The sequence below is a fragment of the Chenopodium album genome, chromosome 9 (assembly GCF_948465745.1).
Source record: "Chenopodium album chromosome 9, dcCheAlbu1.1, whole genome shotgun sequence".
Classification (NCBI taxonomy): domain Eukaryota; kingdom Viridiplantae; phylum Streptophyta; class Magnoliopsida; order Caryophyllales; family Amaranthaceae; genus Chenopodium; species Chenopodium album.
Genome location: NC_137842.1, coordinates 70,148,931 through 70,168,340, shown reverse-complemented (window position 1 = coordinate 70,168,340; position 19,410 = coordinate 70,148,931). Strand labels below are relative to the sequence as shown.

General features: G+C 35.8%; 2 protein-coding genes across 3 annotated transcripts; both read right to left on the bottom strand.

The window, feature by feature from the left end:
- Positions 1-3,876: 3,876 nt before the first annotated feature.
- LOC145559075 (uncharacterized) lies at positions 3,877-14,550 on the bottom strand. Its single transcript, XM_081620480.1, has 3 exons — positions 13,265-14,550; positions 4,852-5,197; positions 3,877-4,341 (listed from the first exon to the last, which is right to left on the bottom strand). Exons 1-3 carry the CDS (start codon positions 14,353-14,355, stop codon positions 4,093-4,095), a joined length of 1,686 nt encoding a protein of 561 aa, XP_081476606.1. The 5' UTR covers positions 14,356-14,550; the 3' UTR covers positions 3,877-4,092.
- Positions 14,551-15,419: 869 nt separating this feature from the next.
- Positions 15,420-19,299, bottom strand: LOC145559076 (protein HEADING DATE 3A-like). 2 transcript variants are annotated; one of them, XM_081620482.1, is made up of 7 exons: positions 19,217-19,299; positions 19,005-19,147; positions 17,133-17,292; positions 16,951-17,012; positions 16,613-16,653; positions 15,650-15,866; positions 15,420-15,550 (listed from the first exon to the last, which is right to left on the bottom strand). In XM_081620482.1, exons 2-7 carry the CDS (start codon positions 19,136-19,138, stop codon positions 15,529-15,531), a joined length of 636 nt encoding a protein of 211 aa, XP_081476608.1. In that variant the 5' UTR covers positions 19,139-19,147; positions 19,217-19,299; the 3' UTR covers positions 15,420-15,528. The 2 variants fall into 2 exon arrangements, with proteins under 2 accessions (XP_081476608.1, XP_081476607.1); XM_081620481.1 differs by lacking the exon at positions 19,217-19,299 and having other exon boundaries at positions 19,005-19,195.
- Positions 19,300-19,410: the final 111 nt, after the last annotated feature.

Genomic DNA, 19,410 nt, shown 5'->3' with positions numbered 1-19,410 from the left:
AAGTCTAAGGTTTTCTGATTTGCCACTCAACTTGGTGATTATTACAATTCTCACTCTATAGTCTCTATTTATAGAGAGATTAGAGTTGGTCATGGACAAGGCCGGTCAGAAACACGTGTTCTTACGAGTTATGTCTAAAATAGCTTTAGAAAAATTGTGATGTATTGAGTTTGTGTCAATTAAACAGAAACAAGGTCTAAATGCAGCTTGACTGTTATAAGTCACGTGCTAGATATAAAAATGACCTATTTATCCAAAAACCACTCAATTAAATAAAGTGATACAACACATGTATTAAAAAACAAGGTAGTAAACTAACACGAAGTCGAAGTACTTGTTTTGTATAACTAGAGATGGATGTGAACTTATTGATTCGATAATATTAGCCATAATTTACTATGTTTATCTGATTGGACTTGATCACCCCTAATTAGACCTGAAACCTATTGTCTTAAGGTGAACATAACACACTTAAAACACTATTGTAATAAAAGAAAAAGTATAATTGAATGATGTGCTAAGCTAACCAATTAACCATATCACATATTTTATATACGTTTAGTGCTTGTATGTAACACTGGTATAGTAGTAATAAATCAAAGGTGTATTGGGCGTGAGAAATGTGAATTGTCAACCGTGATTGCATCAAATTCAGGCAACGGGGGTGCATGATTCGTGAACAACCTACACAACTATCACATTGGCTGAGCACTCACCCATACAGAGTATATTTTAATTTTTATTATGTAGTCCACATTTGGCCTTGACAAAGGCTAATTTGATTTGAATAATAATCTTAAAGAGAAAACTCGTAAGCAAAAACAAATGTACATACTTTCAATAACAGTCAATGATAATCTTTCACATTCAAATTTAGATTGTATACTTTTATAATCAATTTTCAACTCACTGTATATACGTCATAATAACTCCCTTTATATACACACTACGTAAAGTCATTCAATTTCAAAATAATATTCATTCAAAAATTCTCGTGTGATAAAATTATACAAGTATATTTCTAAATTACAGATGTCAATGAAATCGGATATTTTCTACCTATTTCTAGGTCATTCTTCCTATTAATTTGGCCGTCATTCCTATTATAGAAGTGTTAATTAAAAGAAGGATGCGTGTAGACAAGAATATATATACAATGGATAAAAAAAATCTTGGATCGCACAACAACGAACATTCTTCTTCTATTTCTTGGAGTTGCTAATAAGAATGTATCCGCCGAGCCGCTTTACGTAAAAGTGAAGGAAATTTGGTAACAGTGTATATTGCACATTATTTTTTTGTCTAACAACTTGGCCAGTTACTCCCCTAATGTTTTTACCGATATGTTGTGCAGCCCCATAAGAAAATAATATGGACATATTGTTGCAGTAATGGAAGCCAAATCTCCATGTTTACTGGGATATTCTTGATAATTCTTTTATGTTTAGTATGAATTTAATTATGCTTAACTAGAGGTTACATCGATCTCTTACATAGTTTTCAACAATTATACACGTTGTATTAGTCTAACTGCCTTCTTTTTTTCTTCTAATTTATGTAAAAATACATTTATTCAAGTAAATAAGTTCAATCAAGGAAGATAAGTTGTTAAAAAATTGTTATTAACCTACATGACGCCTATAATTAGTTCGAATAAATTCATACTCCGTTTTATACCCTGCGAGCAACATACTCTTTGTGCTCTTCGATCACATGTATAATGCAAATTGTGAGTTGTAGATTGTACGAACCACGAAGTATATTGGCTAGAGTATAAAACCAATCTTTGAGCTTTAGTCAGAGTTGACTCTATGATATAGTTTCAAGAATCAACGTAACAAGAAGGTTATATGTTTAATAATGAGTCCTAACCATACATTAGTTTAAGATTGATTTAGTCCTTTGATAGTTTCACTAAACTACTCCCAAATTATACTTTGAACTTCGTATTACTAGTGTTTAAATTATTATATTAATGGTATTATAAATTTGTCAATTAGGATGGCCCAATAGAAATGAAGATGGTGCTATCTAACCATTTATGGAGATTTTTTGGAAAAAGGTATATAGATCAATTTGGCTGTTAGTAGGTGGACTAGATCACTTGCACAGTTGCACAAGATATACTATTTTGGCAAACAGTACATATTTTGGGGGCAGAGAGGTTTCTTTGCATGCAATTACAATTTTGTTAGATTCAATAAGATATCACATCCCCAAATTGCTCGATTATTATTTCAATGAGAATGTCAAGAAATTAATATAATAAATTAAAAAATAAATAAAATTGTTTTGGGGCAAGTGGCTGTATGGCCTGTATTAGCCCTGGATGGCAACTTTATCCAAAACATTGCATATATTTCTAATAACAATAATGGAATGAAGACGACTTTACTTCTACTGCTAACCGCTAGTGTAGTATAATTGATAAACGTGGAAGAGGAAACGAGAAAACATAGAATGATGGAGAATCATGTATGAATGGAAATTTTGCAAAATCACAAGCACTAAATTCTAAGTATATGCTAAGCTTTGCATATAGTTTTATGGAAGGAAGTGGGTGTATGCTTATGTTTATGTGTATGTTGTGATGGGACGAAAAGGCCCTCATGCATATCGGATGTCACCTCTTTGCCCATCAGACCATAAACTCGATCTAGCTACAATGCTAATTAATAATATTATATCGTATTATTTAGAGAATCCTATTTTAATTATTGGCCAAGCTAACCTACTAATCCTTTTCCATTATCAAAATCATTGACTAAAACTACTTACTAATGAATTATTAGCAGTAGGTATATATAGAGAGAATCCGAGCTACATATCTGTGTATAATCGTGTGCATGTGCACTTAACATGTGTGTGTCAAGATAAATTATCAATGATACACTCAGTGTTTTCTTATGAATAAAGTTATAAAACGACGTAATATTACCCTAGTAAAAAGGATAAGTTCTGAGCTTGAGGGTGTGAATGGTGAAGATGGATGGATGGATACACGGAATAAAGCTAAGCTGGCCCCATGAATTTCGCCAGTAGTTTGCAGCATGTTACTAATGGATGTAGCGAAAGAAATCGTGTTTAGTAGGCTTATTATCTCTCATTTTTCCAAGGTACATACCAAACATATGCAAATGTTTGTGAGTAGATCATGATTTGTAACCAGTTTATGGCATTATGCATTTGGAGGCATGGTGATAGACGAAACATCAAACATCTTGAGCTTCTTCGAATCTTATGGGTGTAACTCAATAGTTGGAGTATTATTCGCCCTTTTTCTTCCTCATTTGACCGATTGTGAATTTGATAGGATTATATACCAATAATATTGATCATTGAGTTATGACTCTCTTTTGTTTTAGTGGTGTAGTCTATTCTTGCACATATGGTTATAATGTCTTCTTCGAAATGAAAATTTACCTTATACCTGGTAGTCTAGTACAGATATATATTATTACAAATCAAAGTGTTTCATTTTTTTCCCCCAATAGCGTTGCAATTTTCACAAAACGGATGAACTATAATCATTTCACAGATCTACTGCTAACATATTTAGGGTCTGTTCTATTCAACTTATTTCACTTATCTAAACTTATCTGAATTTATTAAAACTTATTTTAGTTGTAATTTGTACTTGAATAATCTTATTAGAACTTATTTTTCCTAAACTTAACTTATCTGAAGTTAACTAAACTTATAACAGAACATGCCCATATATTAGTGTAGAGGACTAATACGGATAAAATGATTAATCAACCATATTCAATTAAGAGACAACCATCAATAGGTGTAGTGTCAGAATATGGTTTAGATATCATTAACTCTCACAACTGAAATGGAAAACATTAGGAGAGCCAATAAAATGTAGCAAAGTTGTACAACTAATTAACTCTTCTCATATATCTTTGAAGATTACCTCTTCAATTATTCAATTTATTGTTAGAAAACTCAATTCTACAAATGAACAGAGGATATACACAACCCACCAAGTATTACAGAGTGGGATAACAAATTAGAATTACAGAATACAGAGATGAAATCAAACCACACCAGAACAAAAAAAACAAAAAGAAATTGGAGTATGATAATTTACACGTTGAGTGGAGGTGTTCGGATACTCCGGCTTATAGGAAGCTGCACATAAACATTATGGACTTCAGGCTTATTAACCTCTGCTCTGTCTCGGTCAATGGCATAGCATACATATATTGTGTCAATCACATCATCGAGCAGGTGCACAAAGAAACCGAGCATCACTATGAGCAGCAACCAAGCCAGGAGGGAAATGTAGTATGAATACACTCCAAGACTTGTTACACCATTTAGAATAGCACAGACCTAAAAGAAAAAGAAAAAAAAAAATTCACATTCAGCTTAACTTGAACACAAACAAGTAAATGAGGAACCAAAAGAAGATAGCAAAGCTTCATTTTCCATGATTATTACACATAACTAACAAGAGAAGCTTCTTCCTTACCTTATTTTTGGGGGAAGGAGGGGGTGGGTGATAAAAAGAAAGAAAGAAAAAGCTAATCATATGGGGGATTTCTCATACACAGCTAATTCTGAATTTGACACCTGAAAATTACTTCAAAATGGAGTTTGGCGCTACTAAACGCCTTTTTAAATTGGATTTAGGCCTAAAAACATTATTATACAGGTTAAAATAATTGTTACTGCCCAGCTTTTCATTTTGTGATTACTATGCCTGAAACTAATATAAAGTTACTGAAAATAACATAGATCGTAATAGCTTTCTTTAAGCAAGGAAAAGAAAAGCTACACGCTCTTAGTGTTCATATCACTTTAAAAAGCAACAGAGCGGACTAAATGAAGTAAACTACTTACCACAACAGCATATACTGCAGAAAGGACGAAGATTATCCCACCCAGTAAACGTGTAGAAATTGTCTCCACAAAAACAGCTGATAGAAGATTACGTTTCAAAAGTTCATATGTCATCCTTGCAGATGTACAATAAGCTTCACCCGTAATAGCAGCAAAGTTTATGGTGAATTTGTTAAGAAAATCTACAGCTGCCATGAAAACTTTGACGCAGCACCGAAGGACAACATTCACAATTCCAGTAGCCTCTTCTTGTCTTGCACTATCAACAGCAGCACGCACCAAGCGGACAATAAACATTATTAAGCCGGAGAAGCATATAGTTCCAGCGGAAGGGCCAAATGCATTTCTGTAAATGTAAATAGTGGTCAGATAAAAAAAACATTGTATAATATCTGCTACACTGCACTAACACATTAATCAGATGCAATGATGTAATTGCATTTGCCTTGAAGATTAATGCTGGGTTCAATGGCAGGCTGCAACAGAACCTTTATATTTTTATTATCTTCCTATATGAACTCTATAGCTAGTATTAACTAGATCAGCTTATGTATTCCATATTTGTTCACTCTGTAGAAGACGAGAAGTTGGAAGTTCACGGGAAGTCACCCAAAAAATTAAAGGACTACGTATAAATTTATTAGGTTCATAAACAACTTACGCGAGTAAAACAAAGAGACACATATCCTACTAATATAAAAATAAAATCCACCCACTTTAGCAAGTAAAAAGGTTCTGTAAATGAGATACACATGAGAAACCATATATTTTGACCCTTTTTTTTTTCTTTTTATTACAAGGCCAAGAAATAGTTGCTAAAGTGTTCCAAAATACTTCCTCTTTTTATTTTAATCAAAACTCTGTTACCCAATAAGCATATTTTACAGATGTTTCAGGAAGCAGTTTCATTTATGAAACACATACCAACTCCAGGAACATTTCCATGAGTCAAAGCTCAAATCCTTCCATGTTGATCAACTAAATCATAGATGACACTGAACCAAGAAGGCTCAGCCTAATAATAAGCTTATGGACCACGTTTGAAGAATACACCCATGATACCCTTATAAGGTCCCAGAAAAATTAGGATAATTCCTCCTATGGCTCTTTGTCATAGCCTCATAGGGAAGGCAGGTAAAACTAAACCAATACAAAGTATTATTTTTAAAAACAAACCTATAAGACAGGAGCAGACAAAATTGCTGTGAAAATTTAAGAATTTCAACTAATTTTAGAGGAAAGTCTTCTAGAATACCGCAAAAGTCAGTCTGGGTCCACAAGCCGAGCAAGCCGAAAAAAGAGTAAAAGCTAAATTCCATTTTAAGGCTAGATTGACAGCGACCTGCAATTTCATTGCCTGACGGCCAAAGGCCATATATGCAACGAAATTTACTCCAAAGAATAATATAAAGTTTGGGGAACACAAGGTGGAAAACCGTCTAATATCACACGCATTCTCCATAAAGACCCAGGTTGCTTGTATAGCCCATTTCTCAGATCAACACACACAAGTGTGACTGCAAGGCTTAAGGGAATATACTATATGGACCAAAATTCAAGAGCAGCCTCCAATTGTCCATTTGTAGGTCAATGCCCACTAAGTATATCAATAAACATATAATTGATAGCACTACCAACATCAACAATGACCATCACTGTTGCCCGCATAAAATCTTAATTGGATTCCTAGGATCCTCCCCACAACTTTAAGTCCCAAGCATCACAAAGGAATCCCTATAATTCCAACAAGCTTGATCATCGCAAGTCAAAAGCAAACCCACTTGGTAGAACGGAGAAGCCACAACAATAACTACTTAATTAAAGTTTATATTCGGCAGCACCAAGCTCCGGTGTGATAGGGTCAGCTAATTTGGCAGTTGGCACTATCCGCATATTGTAGTCAGGTAGCTAAATCTAAAATTATTAACAAATTAATTATAAGATAGAAGCGGTCAATTATTCAAATTGTATGCTAACTTTTACACCAATTCCAAGCTAGCTCTTGCAAATCAAAGTAAATATCCTGAACACAAAGACAAAAATAAGTAATAAAGTGCCCTAATAAATGATATTACAAGTAACAGAGCTAAATTGGGGAGACCAACTGATGTTCTCTTGGACTAAGAATGGTTAATAAGCAAATAACTTATTGCGTGACCGTATAGGAAAGAAACAGTCAGCTGGACTGATAAGACAGGGTTTTTAAATTTCTTTTTTACTCCATTACAGGAGTATACAAGTGCCCTTTTCTTCACATAATACAAGAGAAAAGAAAATCAAGCATTTCTTAGCAACATAATCCCCTTACATTAGAGGTGCAAATAGTCCAAGTTAATTTAAATAATCACATTTGATAAGTAATAAAAACGTAAAAAAGAGATCACAAGTGCATAAACAATATAGAGGTCTAAGAATTTTATTTTTAATTAAAAAATATATATCATGCCTTCAAGCTATCACACCCTCATGCTACACATGACTAAACACATTATTCCAGCTATACAGTTGCCTGAAAAAAAGGAGCTTGAATTGATGAGTTTCTTGATGACACAAGCAAGAACCACCCAACAAAATCTGTTTGTACCAGTTTTTCCTAGAGATAAAAGCAGCACCAAATGTCTACAGAACTATCCTCCATACTTCAGTTTTTCAGCCTTCATTCATCACTTTTTCCAAGCCAAATGAAGATATTTGGCAGAATGAGTTACAAGCTTACAACCAACTTATCAGAAATAAGGCTAAGAACAAGTTCTTCAAAGAAAGAACCCAAGGTTACAAGAGAAAGAGGTTATAAATATACTGATCCTCCTGACAAAAATATTTTGGTATCCAAATAGAATAAAGTTCCCTCTCTGAAGAACACCTCTGATATTCTCTTTGAAGCTGCCCATGGTTACCAAAAAAAAAAAAAAAAAAAAAAAAAAAAAGTTTTTTTCACCATATACCCGTGAATTTTTTCAAATTCACCATATATCCTTGAGTTTTTATAATAATTCACCACATACCCCTAATGACAAATTGACAACAAGATGAGTGAAATTTTGTTAATTATGCTTTGAAACCACCTTAGATATCTCCCCTCATCCCCGAAACAATTCATCTTCATTCTCTAACCTCAGAAACCATTCAAAATCTCCAATCTCCATAACCATATCCGTATGATTGATTTCGAGGATGAGAAAAAGAAATTAGAGGTGGATTTGGGAGTAGGGAAAAGGATTGTGGGTGATTTCAGAGATAGGGGAATATATTTAGGGTGATTTCGGGTCATAACTAACCTTAATGACGGAGGAAGTTAACAATCATTACTCATCAAAGGCATATGGTGTATTTTTGTGAAAACTTGTAGGTATATGATGAATTCAAAAAAGTTCAGGGGTATATGGTGAATAAACAAAAAAACTCAAGGGTATATTGTGAAAAATCCGGGGGGAAAAAAAAAGAAAAAAAGAAAAAGCTTTTTCCTTTAAGAAAAGCTTTCATCTTCCATAAATCATATGCAGAGAGGCTCCATAATTTCTCTCAGGAAAGTTACAAAATTCTTAACAGGAAATAAATCTGTAATGAACTCGGTACAAGGAGCAACAATAAAAGACAAACAAAACTAATCAAAGAAACACTAGGGAGTGTGGTAACATAGGATTGAATTCTGATCTCTTGAGCAGTAGAGGACGAGAGCCTATTCTGTACACACCCGTACACCGGGGTAATTTGCTCTCATTTATCAAATGAGCAAATAACCGGGTGTATAAAATAAATTCTAGTAGAGGACAAACAGTATTAATATTAGGTAATTTTTATAGTTTTGCTTGATTATAAAAGGGAAGTAGCATAGCAGTAGAAAGGCATGAGATTTGGAATGTGGAATGAGAGCGAATGGTAACTAAGAGGGAGTGATAATCTAAAGTTATCAAGGAGAGTAATAGCCTAAAGCTATTAACCTATCATTTTGTAACCTTTTTTTTTTTTTTTGAAGCCATATCATTTTGTACCACTTTTGCAATTATCAATCAAACTTCAAGCTTCTATTCTCATTTATTTTCCTTCTTAAATCAGAAATACTAAGCTAGAAATTCAGTCTATTACAAAATCGCTCTTATCATGCCACCAAAATATATCGTCATTTTGCCAAAGAAAAACTTTTTTAAAAAATTCTTCAAAAGCTTAAGACTAGTTATCTACTTATCTATCCAAAAATTCTAACCATTAGGAATTTAGGATGTCTAGGAATAGAAAAAAATGAATGCTTGTTTTTAATGTCCAACACTAACACCACTTCACCTGCAGCCTCCTTATGGGAATTTGTAATAAATCTAAGCTGAACCTCACACTAGGGTAATGCTACACCAAAAACCTTGAACCATTATTACCAACTGAGGACTTGAAAGCACCCTACCTTCACTACAACAATGGAAATTAATATGCCTAGACCATGAGAGGAAGAGAGGCTCCATTAGACCACTATCCAAGACCTCCTTACATTATATTGAACTCGATGACATCCTAGCAGAATAGCTTACATCCATTTTCCAATTGAATATTTGAACACACCCAGCCTTCATAACATACAATGGAAATTAATATGCCTACACCATGAGAGGAAGAGAGGCTCCATCAGAACACTACCCAAGACCTCATTACATTATATATGAACTTGATGACATCCTAGCAGAAGAGCTCACATTCATTTGCAAACCTCCAAATCACTTTTGCCTCAATAGTAGTAAGACCTCAAACAGAGCTGACACTTTCCCACTTAAAATTCATGAAAGATTGGTAAGATTAGTTATTTACTAACCCATAGTACATATAGTTCAATTTGATTTAGCTATGAAATCACAATCAATCAATCAATCAATCAATCAAAGCCTTAATCCCAAAAGTGGGGTCGGCTAACATGAACCAAATTTGATTATTCCGTGTAGTCATCAACATAAATCTTTCTCCTCCATCCCTTACGATCCAAAACTTCATCCTCACGTAAATCCATGCACTTCATATCCTTCCTCACTCCTTCCAACCAAGTCATCTTTGGTCTCCCTCTTCCTCGTTTAATCCCTCCATGGTCCCACTCTTCCACTCTTCGCACCGGTGCACCCTCGGGTCTCCGTCTTACATGTCCAAACCAACGCAGACGATTTTCCCTTAATTTATCTACAATGCCCGCCACACCTACTTTCTTGCGAATAACCTCATTTCTGATTCTATCTCTTAAAGTGTTTCCACACATCCACCTTAACATGCGCATTTCCGTAACCTCCATCTTTTTAATATGCTCTTTCTTAGAAGCCCAACATTCTGTACCATAGAGCAACACTGGTCTTATGGCAGTCCTGTAGAATTTTCCCTTCAACTTTAAGGGAATGCTGCGGTCGCATAGCACTCCCGTGGCCGCTCTCCATTTAAGCCACCCTGACTTAATCCTGTGGGTCACGTCTTGATCAATGTCACCATTCTTCTGGATGATCGACCCTAGGTACTTAAAACATTCACTCATGGTCAAATCCTTTCCATCCAAACTCACCACTTCATTGCTTGTCCCCCTCTGAGTGCCAAAACGACATACCAAATATTCAGTCTTACTCCGACTTAGCTTAAACCCTCTAGATTCCAACCTTTGCCTCCATTGCTCCAACTTGACATTAACCCCATCCTTAGTCTCATCCACCAAAACGATATCATCTGCGAACAGCATACACCATGGAACCTCATCTTGAATTGGTCTAGTTAATTCGTCTAGAACCGTTGCAAAAAGAAAAGGGCTTAATGCAGACCCTTGATGCAATCCGATTGTAATAGGGAAATCTTTTGTCAACCCTCCGCATGTCCTCACATTTGTTGACACATCCCGATACATATCCTTAACTAGGTCTACATACCTTCGTGGGATACCTTTCTTCAACATTGCCCACCAAAGTATCTCTCTTGGCACCTTGTCATATGCCTTCTCTAAATCAATAAAGACCATATGAAGATCTTTCTTCTTTACCCTATAAAACTCCATCATTTGTCTTATCAAATGGATTGCCTCCATAGTAGATCTCCCAGGCATAAAACCAAATTGGTTATCTGAAATGCTTGTGCATGCCCTCAACCTTTGTTCAATCACCCTTTCCCACAACTTCATAGTATGGCTCATAAGCTTAATTCCTCGATAGTTAGAACAATCTTGAGCGTCTCCTTTGTTTTTATAAACCGGGACCAAGGTGCTCTTCCTCCAATCTTGTGGGATCCTTGTAGCCGTCCATATCTTGTTGAAAAGGTTTGTTAACCAATCAATACCAATCTTACCCAAACACCTCCACACCTCTATCGGTACCCCATCAGGGCCAACCGCCTTCTTAGGTTTCATCTTCCTCAGTGCAATCTCCACCTCTACTCTCCTAATCCTTCGCACATACTCCATGTTGATTTCTTCATCACTCATAGAGGTATCTCCTATGAAATCACAGTTGCCAAAATAAACCAGAAGTGTTTGTGGACACAAAGAAAAGGCTCTTCTAGCAGACTCCTTGAGAACGACAAGATTTTTTAGCTAGTAAATGCCAGAGCTTCCTTTTCAGACTAAGGAATCAAGACAGCGTACACTGAGACCCTAAGGGAGTATTTGGTACAAACATTGGAAGCGGAATGGAAAGGAAACACTGGGGGGGGGGGGTGGTTTCATTATACTAAGGGGGCGTTTGGTTGGGGGTAATAAACAAAGGGAATGGGAATGAGAGGGTTTCATTCCCTTTGTTATTGTTTGTTTGCCACATTTTCCCATTCCCTTTACCCCTTTTTATTTTTGGGTTCACCCATTTTCCCTCTACACTCATTCCCCACCCCCCCTCCCCTTTTGCATTCCCCCATCACCACCACCAACCTCACACCAACCACCACCTTGCTGCCCTACCCCACCGTCCAGCCACCTTTGCCTCTCCCAGTCATCGCTGCTCGCCGTCGTCGCCGCCTCCCCTCCTCATCAGCCGCCGCCCAAGGACCGATCTCCCTTGACCACCTTGCTCCCTCCTCATCCGTCGCCGGAGATCGTCACTCCTCCCCCCATCGTCGCCGGAGATCACCGGTCCTTCTCCACCCCCCTCCCTTCTCCCTTGCCTTGACGCGAAAACCCTCCCTCTCCCCTCAAAACCGTCGGGGGTAACGGCGGCCGACGGTTTTGAGGGGAGAGGGAGGATTATTTAGGGTTTTTGCGTGATGGGAGACTGGGAGGGGTGGTTTTCGAGCACGGGAGTGGCGGCGACGGCGGGAGGGGCGGCGGCTAAGATGTGGGTACCTATAACTGTTGAAATTGGAGGTGTTGCGGTTGTGTCGTGGTGGTGCTATGGTGGTGTGATTCTTGGGTGTTTATTTTTAAAACAAACAACATGTTAAAAAGAATGGGTTTCATTCCATTCTCTTTGATTACCTTTTTTCATTCCATTCCGATTCCTTTGGGTGAACCAAACGGCCCCTAAAACCTTTTCAATTGTTTGGTTTAACCATGGAAAGCAATCACTTAAACTTAACTACTTTTCTTCTAGTTTGAGGAGGGTAATGGTAATTACTACTCAAACCTCTTTAACCAAACACACGGTCAACGATAATGTTTTATTGAATCTGTTTCCAACCAAAACAATACCCTTACCAAACATGCTCTAAAAGGATGTCTAATTCCAGTAAAACCAACAGGCAAGTGCTTCTTGGGTCACAAGAACCATGGAAAATCCACAAAGAAAAGGATATCAAACTACAAGTCTAAAACCTTGAACTAGAAGTATGCACAACAACTATCAAACTCCATCACTACTTAGTCTCCATTGCTTTCTTGTTGTCCGCCTGAAGATATGAATATTTCGTTTTTTTTGTTGGGTTTCAATCGATATATATATATATATATATATATATATATATATATATATATATATATATATATTTTGAACAATGGTTTTAATAGATAATTTGATCACAGGATAGTGGCCTCTTATCTCAGTTCCCTTAACCAAAAGACAAAGATACAAATCAAGCCATGTTCAAACTTACATACCAATCGCTAAGACCTCTAACCTTTAATCCATGATTCTCGACTATATTATCTAGATGTAGCATGTAGGAAGTCTAGAAACTGCAATACACTTCATTAAATTAAAGACGACTTCCTGTGCACCACTTAAAGATGATTTATTTGAATGATGCAATCTTATTCCCAACTAGCAACACTTTATCTCCACCAAAATAAGTGATCATTGACAAAGCCAAAACATACTATAACCTACAGTTGAGTTTTGAATGTACATTTTGATAAATGATCATAAACACAATTTTATAAGGATTGAAGACTTCCAATGTTTGGAGTTCACTAAGTATCATACATAAAGACCTACATAAATTATGAGTTTATATCAAAAAAATATAAGGAGTGCAGGGAAAGTACCTCAACGAACTTCTGATCTTTCGTTTTGGGGTTGAATCATCCTTGGAGAAATACCACTGAGCAACAGTTCCACTAACCACATAAGCCTTAGTTTCCAACATCACAGTCGCCGACCACAACATAGTCAATATAGCCAATGCATAATAAGCTCCCACCCAACTATCCTGCTTCCAAGCACAATGATAGTCTCCCTTGGATCCGCGAGGCACAATCTTCCCATTATACCTCGCGAACACCAAGAATACGACAATTGGCACATAATAAGCTAGCAACCCAAGTTTCAAACATGGAACAACACCAAACAATCCCAAATTCCTCGAAAGTGCATCAGATGCAATACCAATTATGTTAATAGTCAACTCGATTCGATGCCAATTGATCACGAAAATCCACACAATAACCCCAATCACCAAAAAGACAAACAACAACACCAGTATCCTATATGCAAGAGGCAATGCATCACTACACGAGGAGCTAATAGTGCAAGCAACAAACCAGTACACATTTACACCAATAGGAATTACAATAAAGAAAGGAAGTGAAACATAAACAAGCTGCTTAGTGTAATGCTTAAGCAACAACAACACACCCCATACAATTGGCAAACTCAATACAAAGGTAATCACAAGTACCCAAATCAACCCTCTTACAAAACTACTACTATTAGAATATCTTAAATTAGAAAGCCCATCAAAATTAGAAAACCCATAAAAATTGGGGAAAGACCCATGATTAGAAATGGGGGTTTTGACACAAGAAGATGAAGTGGGGTCATAAGAGAAGGAAGAGAGTGAAGAAAAATTAGAATTATGATGGACAATTGAGAAAATACCAAACCCAAAAGTGCAAAGTGCGAAGAGAAGAAAGAGGATGAGGAAAGGTAAGTCTTTGAAAGTTCTAGGACCATAATTGTAGGCGATTTGAAGGAATTGGGTGCGATCGGAATCAGATTGAGGTGAAGCTTGTTGTTGTTGAGGGTGATATTCTTCAATTGGAGATGAAAGGTAGGGTTTTGAGAGAAGGGGTTGAGTTGGGGAAGATGGGGTGTCATAAAGATTGGAGCTTTTGCTGGGTTCTTCACTGGAAGCCATTGTTGGAGACTGGAAAAGGGGGAAATTAGGTTGAAGAAGAAGAAGAAAAGTTGGTGGAAAATGATGAGAGATGAGAAGGGGAGAACATTTCGGGGGGTTTGACTAGATTGATGAAGCTGAGACAAGAAAGAAAGAAGAGTGTATATCGTGATTGTTTGAGGATGACAACGATGATCGATTACTGCTAAGATTACTCAGATGTGAAAATGTGGAAGACGACAACTAAACGACCCCGTTACGACTGACTGTGTTCTCGAATGATTGGATACTCACGGCCGTTTAGTAGGTGATTTTTTTTTTTTTTTAGAGAGTCACAAGAGCGCGCATAATACATCACCCGAAATCCATTCATCCATCCATCATCGCGGGTGAAACGGATGGGTAGGGTGGTAAACGGGTGGGTGAATAAAAATTAATTTTAGATAAAAAAAACTTGAGAAAACTATTTTGACCATTTAATATTAAAATAATTATTGTAAAATAATTGTGATATGTCAAATATTAACATAAAAAAATAAAATATAATCGTACCATACAACTTCTAATATGCAAATATTATATATGTATAAGATATTTATATTTATTTTTAAAAAATAAGAATATTTAAAATACTAAAGGGATGAGATTAACCACCACCTGAATCCACCCGATCCATCACCTGATTCACCCGTCACCCGCCTCTCATCCATATAAACCGGGTTTTTCATCCGTTTAATAAAGCGGATGGACCGGGTGGTCGTATCATCCGTTGGGTATTTCCATCCTTAGATGATAATCGATCCCAAGGTCTCTAGGAATCGGGAGAGAAGCTCTATCCACTTGAGTTATCCCTTAGGTAATTTTCAATGAAATTTCCTCGCATTGTAACATTATTCATATATTCCACTTTGTATAGTTTTAATGATTTGTATTGATTTATACCGACTTACACAATTTTACTTTTTGCAATAGGTTTGACTTGAACGGAACTTAACTATCCCTATCTTCCATTTTTAAATTAAGTTATGGCACTAATAAATATATCTCATTCACATGGACATACAGTAAAATTTGGGGACAAGGAGTAATTAAAAATACGGAGTAAGTATTTAATATTAGGGCAATACATAAAACATTATACAAGCACAATAAGTCTTCCATTATACTACGTAGTTCACTTCATATTTGTGACTTTTAGCCAACACTTTTGGGAGACCTAGGAAGAAATACAAACACTTTATTATGGGATGGATTCATTATAAGGTGAAGGAGTTGCAGGAGAAGCATAGAGAGCTTAATATAATGTGGATCTTACAATTTGCTTCCACCCAAATCTCCTTCCATTCGGCAATTGAAATAGACAGCAGCAACTGGCGTAAGATCGTAGACTTCAGCAAAGTCTCTTGCATTGAAATTCTGACGCCACCCAGGAGGATAAACAGTTTGCTGTCCCCTTTGTTGAAGCAACACAAATACCATTCGATGTATCCCTATGGATGGTTGTGGGCTCTCATACGGAACAACCTCTTGGCCTAAACAAAGAGTTTAAAAAATTAAAAGCCGAGTGACTATTGATCATTCAATGCAATAAGTAATTGTAGGGGGACTCATGGAACCATGTGATGAACCCCTACTGCGTTGTGTGCACCACATCTTGTTGGTTGCATGCAGTGTATGAGTAGGTTCTTCACTTGTGGAGTGTCCGATTTCTTGAACTATGTAATATTGAATGTCACACACTTTTGGTGCAGTCTCAAAGGGGAACTTGCTTAGGTTGATTGTTTACTTCAACAAGCTAAATAAACAACTATATATTTCCTTTTTCCACCATATTTTCATAATTGTGGTCTCAAACATATAATGTAAGCATCTTGGCCTAATAAGATGATTTAAGCAACAAAACAGAAATTATTTCATGCACCAGAAAGGGCAGAAACCATGGAGCTGAGCCATGTTCACGCTGGCCTGCAGCAACTCTGCAAGGCCCATGCGGCGCCATGAAGTTAGTGCAAGTGGTAACCAGTTTTTGGAGTACCATCAGCAGTATTCTTATGTGGACCATATCTAATGCTTGCAACGAAATAAAGACAGCACGACGAAGTGAAAAACATGAATTAAATGTGCATGCACCATTCTTATGTGCATGCAATACAGCATCTGAAATTGTTCCAGAATTTCATCCAATAGTAGTATAAAAAAATCTAGATGGGGCATGGGGGAGGGCCGGAGGGGGCAAACTAGAGACTAGAGAATTGAACTAATTGTTAAGGAAACTCACCTAAGGATGCTTCAGAATTCCCTGGAATATCAGTCACAAGCCTTTTATTCAAATAAAATTCAAACTGTTAGCAAGCAGCTAATAAATAATTGGTGATCTGCAAATGAAGCCAATAATATATAGTATGTGCAAAAGCAGGAGTTTTTAAAGATCATGAATTGGTTTTTTTTTTTATAAATTTTTAGATTATGCATTCACAAGGTTAGGTTATCAATAAATTCATGATTGAATACAAAACTATAAGAGGAAAATTCAAAAGCATGAATATTTTGAGTCCTGGACTTATTTACCAGTGAAGCAGAAAAGGAGGGAACTAATATTGGCATAGGACTACTTACCAGTGCATGTACTCCTTAAGCGACGGGTTTCTTGGGCTCGGAGCATCAGGATTTACAATTACCTATACAGAGAAAATCAAATTCAGATTCCGGTGGGAAAGAGATATACAGATCAATAAAAGATATTAGGAAACATGCTACTAGTCTACAAGCTTATTTCATGCATAAAAAGGCCGACTTACCAAGGTGTAGAAAGTGCCAAGGTGACCTCCAACCTCAACCCTAGGTTGGCTAACAACTTGAGAGGGCAAGAACTCACCTCCAGCAGTAACAATTTCATTGTTATAGATTATGTTGAGAGTCACAGGACTATCAATGGCATCCACAACATCTCCAATAACTCTACCAATTTCCAATTCCAAATAGCAGCACGCAAGTTAGAATACATAGTTAATCACTTCATTGAAAGGCATTCTAAATATAAAGGTATGTTGAAATACTTGTCAGCCAGCAAAAAGGTACATATTTATACTATCAGTTGTCTCTATCTTAACATACTGTATAGAGGGTGGTGAGGTACTCTTAAGAGAGCAAATCCCAATGAGGCATTGTACTAATGTACTGGGCAAAAGACTAATTAACTATCTTCAAACAACTAAAAAGAAGATAAAAGAAGAGGTAGACAATTTAAGGTGAAAAAGAGCTTGACCAATCCTAGACCACATGCAGTCCAAGATGACACATATCGAGTGTTGATACAATTTGTTTAACAAGATTTACAGCTGAGTCAATCAAAGTGATATCCACAGTCATGAATGCAGAAGGCTGCAAATTAACAAATATAATAGAGCATAAGGCAAGGTATTCTACAGAAACTTAGATTTAGAGTGAAATTCGGGTTGTAAAACAGAAGCTTAAGCATACTGATGGTAGATAACATATCAGCATCCTCTTCATTAGCATCTATATTCTACTCCAACAACAAACTTCAAAGTTAGCCAACATCGAAGCTAGAGGCAGGCATTTTATCTAAAAGGATGTCTAAATAAAGTCTAATGCATTTAAATCCAACAGGCAAGTCTATGTGCTTCTTGGATCATTTAGGACCCATGTCAATCAAAATCCACAAAGTAATAAAAATTTCAAAATATAATCATCACAAAAAAATTACTTAGTTACCATTAAACTACATCATTACTTCTTAGTCTGCAATTTTTTTATCCTGCCCACAGATTTGCAATTTCCTGTTCTTATCTTTGGGGTTCTTATGGTCAAAACCTTAAAATCAATCACCGGGTTATAGCCTCCGGCCCGTTTATCCAGAAGACAATAATGCAAATCAAACAACATCCACACTAAGAAAATGAACTGGAGTAATAAAATTTAATCTCCAAACATGTCAATATTCCCTCTATTTTTTTATTTTTATTTTTATTTTTTTTTTATTTTTATATATTAAGAGTTACAGTTTGATAAAATATTCCTTCTAACTTTCCAAGACACAAATTTGACCATTATTCTAATAATCCAACAACATATTTTACAACATATCTGTTATTTTTACAAGTAGTTATCGTTTGTCAACATACAATTTTAACTATAAATATCTCTAATTATTACTGTACTTGTAATAAATAAAAATTAGGTTAAGAATATTATGAAAATTTATCAAGACATTTCTAATGAGATCTCACATGATAATGTTTTATCATAGTGATAAATCATAAAAGTCAATCAAGGTGGAATTAGTGAATATGGTCAAAAATACCAGAAAAAAAAAAAAAAAAAAAAAAAAAAGTTTGATAAACCACTTTAAGGAAGCGCTATCAATTTGAATCAACAGTTCAAATCTATGGAAATACTGTAGATAATTACTGTATTTGTTACCAAAAGCAACATCTTTCTACACTAAATCGCCTAAATTAGCATATAACATACACATGATAAAAGACTATACTACGTATAAAAATAAAATAATTTTTTTTTTAAAAAAAAATCATCAACATTAAAGATTTTCTATGTTTGGAGTTCAATAAGCATCATACATAAGAGAACAACATAAAGTATGAGATCAGATTAAAAAAAAAAAAAATTAAAGAAGTAGAGAAAATAACCTCAACGAAGTTGTGATATTTTGATCTGGGGTTGAATCATCTGTTAGCGAGAGGTTTGAGAGAAGGGATTGAGTTGGGGAAGATGGGGTATCCAAAAGATCGGAGCTTTGGCTGAGTTCTTCTCTGGAATCCATTATTGGAGACTGGAAAACAGAAGAATTAGACTGAAGAAGAAGAAAGTGATTGGAAAATGGTAAACGGGGGTTTAGTACCTTGATTGGAGTGATATTACACTTGTCGCCAAATTATAAGCTATTCGCGGATTCCCTTCATCTCGAGAAATATTGACTCTTTATGACCTTCTTATAATAGCTTTCACAATTTTGAATTAGTAATTAAGTAGAGTGAATTTGTTGCTTGATTAATCACAAAAATTAACAATGTATCTTTAAATACATCTAAAATT